The following is a 7,258-nucleotide window of genomic DNA, read 5'->3' as shown; positions in this document are numbered from 1 at the left end:
TATTTTAAAACTCACATAAAACGATTGCCAAAATTGATATATGATGACAGCAGAAAATAAATCAAGCATTTCATATTTTGGTCAGCTACAATTAGCTTGCTCTTGTGTATAACCATTTGGAGAAAAAACATTCGTTGATGGGAGAGTATAGCCTAACCTTGTTTAAAACCTTCTTTACAACTTCTACGTATGGCTGACCACGGCAGTGCTATAGCCTAAATAAACTGCATTTCACTCTAAGTTCATAACAAACATCTGAAATTCCTTTAAAATCAAGTCCGATGTTGTGTATGTCGAGTCTTGCCAATCACTCTAGCTACCTAAATAAACAATTATCAACTAACCATGCGTTACATTCCATTGGTCCGCTCTGAAAGAACCGGAGCGTCACTGACGCTAAGGGGTGGGGCGTTGCCGGGACAACAAAACAGAAACCAGGGCAACACTGCATATTTAAATACAAGGGGGAGGGGGGAGGGGGGAAGGGAGGGGAGGGAAACCCTCTTGTAATATACTGGCTACTGGTCTATGAGAGTGATGTTTTCCTTATTTAAGAATGTTTATCAACACTTTTGCAGAATAAACCAAGTTTGTTATGAAGCCTACACGGGGGGAGATATATTTTTTGGAACTATTATTGGAACTATTCAGGACTTGTTGAGTCAAACAATAAACACGGAATTTAATCATCATATAATAATACAATTTACATAATATATTAAATATGAGATATACAGTGCCTTCAGAAAGTATTCAGACGCCTTGACTTTTTCCACATTTTGTTAAATTACAGCCTTATTCTGAAACGTACTAAATAGTTTTTTTCCCCCTTCATCAATCTACACACAATACCTCATAATGATGAAGCAAAAACAAGTTTTACTTATGTAAATATTTCATTTACATAAGTATTCAGACCCTTTACTCAGTACTTTGTTGAAGCACCTTTGGCAGTGATTACAGCCTGGAGTCTTTTTGGGTATGATGCTACAAGCTTGGCACACCTGTATTTGAGGAGTTTCTCCCATTCTTCTCTGCAGATCCTCTCAAGCTCTGTCAGGTTGGAGGGGGAGAGTCGCTGCACAGCTATTTTCAAGTCTACACAGAGATATTAGATCGGATTCAAGTCTGTGCTCTGGCTAGGCAACTCAAGGACATTCAGAGACTTGTCCCAAAGCCACTCCTGTGTTGTATTGGCTGTGTGCTTAGGGTCATTGTCCTGTTGAAAGGTGAACCTTCACCCCAGTCTGAGGTCCTCTGTGCTCTGGAACAGGTTTTCATCAAGGTTCTCTCTGTACCTGTTGTTCCACTTACTGCCACGCCTTCCCATTACCTCACCTGGATTCCACAGGTAGGCCCAACAGGTACAAACATTACCTTAGGCCAAAGTACATGCGTAGTCTAGGAGTTGTTGTTGGCTTCAGTTCAGCAACTGTTTATTATTATACCTCTCTGTTTATGATCTGCACAATAGTTCTATAATGCCCTTATTTCTAAAGTATTCTATTCTATATGCATATAGGTTATTGGTCCATATCTACCTCCATCACTCCAGTATCCCTGTACATTGTTAATATGGTACTGACCCTGTATACAGCTTCTTACTTTCTTGTGTTCTTCTCATTTCTTGTTTTTATTTCTCGTGTGTTTATGTTTTACCGCGTGTTCTTTTTTGTGCTATATTGATATTGATTACTGCATTGTTGGATTTAGAGCTGACAAGAAAGGCATTTCACTGGACTTGTGCACGTGACATTAAAACTTGCAATTAATTCTCACTTGAAACATAGTTTATGTGTTTAATAGGCTAAATTACACATTCTGTTAACATCTGACTCCAGAGTGATCTGTTCTTGCAATATGTAGTCTATGAGATTGCAGATTTAGATATGATACTTTTTCTCTTTTTTTCATAGTAGTTTGGATGTTTTGAAATATTCAGTATTATAAAAGTGTTCCATATGATTTGGTGTTGTCAGTGTATATTTTGTTCAGAGTAGCTTCCCCAACACTGGTTGTCGTTACATTATAATGTTAAGTTACTATCAGCAAATTATAGCTGATCTCAGGATAGTTTTGGTGTTTCCAAGCAGGGCACGCCCATTTAACAGGATACACCATATAAGGTAAATTACGTCGACGGGATCTCCTTTTGGAACATTCCATTTCTTGGGAATGGTATGTTCTAACTTTTATTTTATTTTATATCTTATATAATAAACACACAACAAAACGCACGTTAAATCACATATTTGAATTATTCTACACTATGCCAATGTGTTACGAGTGTCAAAATGAGTATTTAGTATGTTTAAAAAACTGTTGTTATGTCGCCCTGATCATGGAGGTACGATCCATGCCTGCGTCATGAGTATTTCCTCACCAGTCGGGTGGAAAACTATAAAAACCCTGCGAACTGTCAAGAGTTGGCAGTCAAACTTTTAGCAGCTAAAAAGACAACGCAAAGATACGAAATAGACGACGACAACAACAAAGGATCTCTATCAACAACAGCTAACCTGACAAAAAGGGATCACTTGACTTTGACAACTTTAGCCGACGCTTTTTTGGGGGGGGATTTTACCGAGTTTCTCCGTGATCTCTTGAAACGATGATGTACTCGGCTTTCAACACGGATTGTGACTCCTCTTCCCGGTGCAGTACCGCTTCTCCAGCTTGCGACAACCTGGTTTACTACAACTCTCCTGCGGGATCTTACTCCACTGTAGGCTCTCCCCAATCTCAGGTACGTTGATCGATCAATTATGGCATATTACCTTTAGTTACAATGTCATTGATAACTGTACTACTTGTCAGCGCTTGACTTGGGAAGGAGCTCATCGAGTATTGACACCTCAAATGTAATACTGTTGGAGCTCATCGGTAGCTCCTGTACTTCATATAGAATATTAGCTGGAAGATATTGTGGAGCAATACAAACAATGAATACCAGCAATTATTTCAGTACAAGTCAAGCACTGGTACTATAGTGTATTAACATTACAGTAATCATATATATTACTGTAATTTTATTAGATAAACAATAACATGTTAGACTAGAAGTGCATGAAGTCTCCTTATAGTATAGCCTTGATGTTGACTAGTAATAAAGCATCAGACTTGCTTCTGCTCTGCAACACTGACTACATACTCCTATAGTTCATTCGTTTAACGAGGAAACTCCAGAGAAAAGTTCTGCGTCATAGCTTACATCAGGAGGGATATTTATAAACCGTATGGCTTTTTAATAGACCGACCAACTGGCTTCATTCATATGCATGAAGGGACATGATGCTGTACATTGCTTCAGCAGCATCACTCACCCTAGTACTCTACCCTGTCTGGATAGAAATACTCCTGTACTGACTGAATTCTCTCCTCAATCTCGGACAGGACTTCACAGACCTGACTTCAGTGTCCAGTGGCTCCTTCATCCCTACTGTCACGGCCATCTCTGCCAGTCCAGACCTGCAGTGGATGGATCAGTCGCTCGTATCCTCCGTGGCCCCTTCTCACAGAGTCCATCCCTACAGTGCCAGCCCCCCAACCTACACTAGCGCCATGAGGAACAGGGGCCACAGCTCTGGGCGCAGAGCCAAAATGGAACAGGTAAATATCTTAACTGATCTTAGACCTGATCTAGAAGCATTGTATTCATTTACGACACTTTGGTTTTGAATATGGAGAACAATGCATGTTGGATTTAATGATCACATTGCATTCAAAGATGGTGGGGAATTCATTTTCTTCTGGTTTTTTTTTCTTCTATAGCTTTCGCCTGAGGAGGAAGCGAAGAAAAGATTCCGTAGAGAGAGGAACAAGCAGGCAGCAGCTAAATGCCGCAACAGGAGGAAGGAACTCACCGACACTCTGCAGGGTGAAACTGACGAGCTGGAGGATGAGAAGTCCGCTCTCCAAAATGACATCGCCAACCTGCTCAAAGAGAAGGAGAAGTTGGAGTTTATCCTGGCAGCCCACCAGCCCATCTGCAAGATCCCCTCTGATATGGACACTGTTTTCCCCTCCCACTCCTACGGAGTCTCCATCCAGCTGTCCCCACCTCAGCCTCAAAGCATGGTCTCCAGCTCCGTCTGCTCTGCTACTCCCCTTACCTCCATTCCGTCGACCACCAGCTCCAACCTCTCCACCTCAATCTTCTCCAGCAGCCCCCTCCTTTCCACCGCCTCCGTCTCCGACGTCAAGATGGCCGACCTGGACACAGCCTGCCTGGAGTCCCTGTCTCTCCTCTCCAAGACTGAGATGGAGACGGCCCGGTCGGTGCCCGAGGTCGATCTGACCAGCTCCATGTACACCCAGGACTGGGAGCCTCTCTACAGCACAGCCAATAATGACTTTGAGCCCCTGTGCACCCCTGTGGTCACCTGCACCCCAGCCTGCACCACATACACATCTTCCTTCGTCTTCAGCTATCCAGAGGCGGAGGCGTTGACTACCTGTGGCGTAGCCCAACAGAGAGGGAGCAGCAGCAACGATCAATCCTCTGACTCCCTCAGCTCCCCTACACTCCTAGCCCTGTGAGCAGGACAACCGTAGTCCCTCAGCTCCCCTACACTCCTAGCCCTGTGAGCAGGACAACCGTAGTCCCTCAGCTCCCCTACACTCCTAGCCCTGTGAGCAGGAGAACCGTAGCTGTGTCCCAAATGACACCCTATGACCTATATATTCATTGCTTTTGATCAGGATCTATAAGGTGTCCCATAGGGCTCTGGTCTAAAGTAGTGCACTATTCCCATAGGGTTCTTGTCTAAAGTATTGCATTTGGGATGCACATTCTTCCACACAACACCATTTCCTCTAGAGCACATTTAGCACTTCCTCCATGTGCAGAATGATCGCAGAGATATGGACTTGGACTCGCACAACCAGGAAGCAAAATATATTTGTTTACCTTGTTTTGTATGGACTATAATAGGCTATTACTTGCCTCTTTCAACTATGTAGCTGATTAAAGCATGTTTAACTAATAAAACAATAGTTTGGGTTGACAAAATAGTTGTTGATTTTATGGTGCTAGGTAACGAAGTTGTGTTTCTGTGTTCAGAGCAATATAGTTATCTTGACCTGTTTGTTTTCTGGTTGATGGAATGTGAGCTTCTTGTATGTTTGATATTTTAATTATAATCATGATGTGCTTGTCTAGCCATGTCTGGTTGGTCTATCCTAGTATAAAAGTTTTCTGTGAAAACGTTTTTTTTTTGTGAAATTTGAAATTATTTTTATACTACAATTTTAAAAAAGGAAACGAAGCAAACTGAACCTTTGAAAAACGTACAAAAATAAACTGTTGAAAGAATAAATATATTAAATTATTTATTCACGTCTACCTTTTTTTAATTTTTTTAAATGCATACACAGAGACAAATCATCATTTTTGCACTGAAATGTATAACTGGTTACACTTTATAATATATATAGTGTAAATGGTTTTCTATAGGGGACAGTTACACAATCGTCTAACATTGGTCCATTAATAACGTAGTGGTCTACACCTCTCCGTGCGCTGTGTATTTATTGTTCCACAGCTCTGTTGCTAAGGTTGACTTCACGTCAGAGCGCTCTGACGTCAGCGCGTGCTCATCTGTTCTTTTTTTTTTCTTTAACTTGGCAACGACGATGTGACGTTCTTTTCCGTGCCCAAATATAGATTATTGCTGCTTCAACCAACCCGGCAGAAATGATTTGTGGAACATACTTTTTTTGAGCATGGAAGTTCAATCGCATTGGCAATCTAATTATTTTGGCACTTTACAATCTATTTGCTCCAGCAACTTTATGTCGCTAAAATGGTAAAGATAGACATCTTTCCTCATGCGTTAGGCTACTAGGGATATCCTCGCTCTCTCGCGCTCTCTCGCTCTCTCTCTCTCTCTCTCTCTCTGGGCAAGAGATGCATTCATACAGCAAACCGCATTTCGAGGTAATTTATTAGGAATCTAGCAAAATAATGTCGGACCATGTAGATGGTCTATTTTCTAATATTTCTAAACTCATGAAGCTCATGCTTTTTAGGCTACAGTCAGTAGGACTAAATGCACGTCTGCTTGATATAACTACAGACTAGCCTGCTACTGTAACAGCTCTATAGGTCCCAGTCAGGAACTCAACGTGCCATGTCGGATAAAATTAGAGCAACAGCTACAGCTTTCGCATGATCAAACGACTGGATTTTTGTCTAAGTCCACCTGCAGAATGTTTAGATCTATTTCTGACCCTCTAAAAGGGATTTATGTAATGTGTTGCATATAAATCAGAGGGGGCACAAGGTATGTGAGAATGGCTGGAAGTGGGTCCGGGGGGTTATGCCCCCTTAAGAAAATTGGAGAATTTATAATTTTTCAAACACCTGAAACAGCTTTTTCCTGCAATCTAGAGCCATAATCATTATTCTTAATGCTATACATATATATATATATATATATATATATATATATTATTGCATATCTAAGCATACTTTTTGAGCTGTCTGTATCTTGACTTGGGTTTTTTTATTAAGAAAGAAAATATGCTTCTCTGCATCTCTGCTAAAATCTGGGTAAAAGATTGAAAGGAATGTGAGTCTTATTCATTACATTTAGTTATTGCTTGCTTTTCTAAAGTCTGTCAACTTTTCCAGCAGATATGCCAGCAAAGATATTCAGACAGTCTAGCTACTCTAATTTGATTGATAGCCTGCAATGGTTTCTTGGTAATATGCATTTTATTTTTGTAAAAAGGACAAATCTGAGGAACACCTCAGAACAGGGTTGGAGAGCCCTGTTGTAAACCTACAGAACGGTAGCTCTCCAGGAACAGGGTAGGAGCGCCCTGGTGTAAACCTACAGAACGGTAGCTCTCCAGGAACAGGGTAGGAGCGCCCTGGTGTAAACCTACAGAACGGTAGCTCTCCAGGAACAGGGTAGGAGAGCCCTGGTGTAAACCTACAGGACAGTAGCTCTCCAGGAACAGGGTAGGAGAGCCCTGGTGTAAACCTACAGGACAGTAGCTCTCCAGGAACAGGGTAGGAAAGCTCTGGTGTTAACCTACAGGACAGTAGCTCTCCAGGAACAGGGTAGGAGAGCCCTGGTGTAAACCTACAGGACAGTAGCTCTCCAGGAACAGGGTAGGAAAGCTCTGGTGTTAACCTACAGGACAGTAGCTCTCCAGGAACAGGGTAGGAGAGCCCTGGTGTAAACCTACAGGACAGTAGTTCTCCGGGAACAGGGTAGAAGAGCCCTGGTGTAAACCTACAGGACAGTAG

General features: G+C 41.8%; 1 protein-coding gene across 2 annotated transcripts; it reads left to right on the top strand.

Moving 5' to 3' along the window:
- The first annotated feature begins 2,416 nt into the window (after positions 1-2,416).
- Positions 2,417-5,342, top strand: LOC106571028 (proto-oncogene c-Fos). Of its 2 annotated transcripts, XM_014143657.2 has the most exons (4): positions 2,417-2,746; positions 3,394-3,609; positions 3,772-4,543; positions 4,592-5,342. In XM_014143657.2, exons 1-3 carry the CDS (start codon positions 2,612-2,614, stop codon positions 4,537-4,539), a joined length of 1,119 nt encoding a protein of 372 aa, XP_013999132.1. In that variant the 5' UTR covers positions 2,417-2,611; the 3' UTR covers positions 4,540-4,543; positions 4,592-5,342. The 2 variants fall into 2 exon arrangements, with proteins under 2 accessions (XP_013999132.1, XP_013999131.1); XM_014143656.2 differs by having other exon boundaries at positions 2,418-2,746; positions 3,772-5,342.
- Positions 5,343-7,258: the final 1,916 nt, after the last annotated feature.

The sequence above is a fragment of the Salmo salar genome, chromosome ssa15 (genome assembly GCF_905237065.1).
Source record: "Salmo salar chromosome ssa15, Ssal_v3.1, whole genome shotgun sequence".
Classification (NCBI taxonomy): Eukaryota; Metazoa; Chordata; class Actinopteri; order Salmoniformes; family Salmonidae; genus Salmo; species Salmo salar.
Note: the sequence above shows the minus strand (reverse complement) of the source record. Positions and strands in the feature narration are given on the sequence as shown.

What these genes read in the sequence shown, in the direction of transcription:
- LOC106571028 (XM_014143657.2), top strand. Translation starts at nt 2,612, where the DNA reads ATGATGTACTCGGCTTTCAACACGGATTGTGACTCCTCTTCCCGGTGC. An exon ending in TAGGCTCTCCCCAATCTCAG is followed by an intron (nt 2,747 to 3,393) that starts GTACGTTGATCG and finishes AATCTCGGACAG; the next exon opens with GACTTCACAGACCTGACTTC. An exon ending in GCAGAGCCAAAATGGAACAG is followed by an intron (nt 3,610 to 3,771) that starts GTAAATATCTTA and finishes TTTCTTCTATAG; the next exon opens with CTTTCGCCTGAGGAGGAAGC.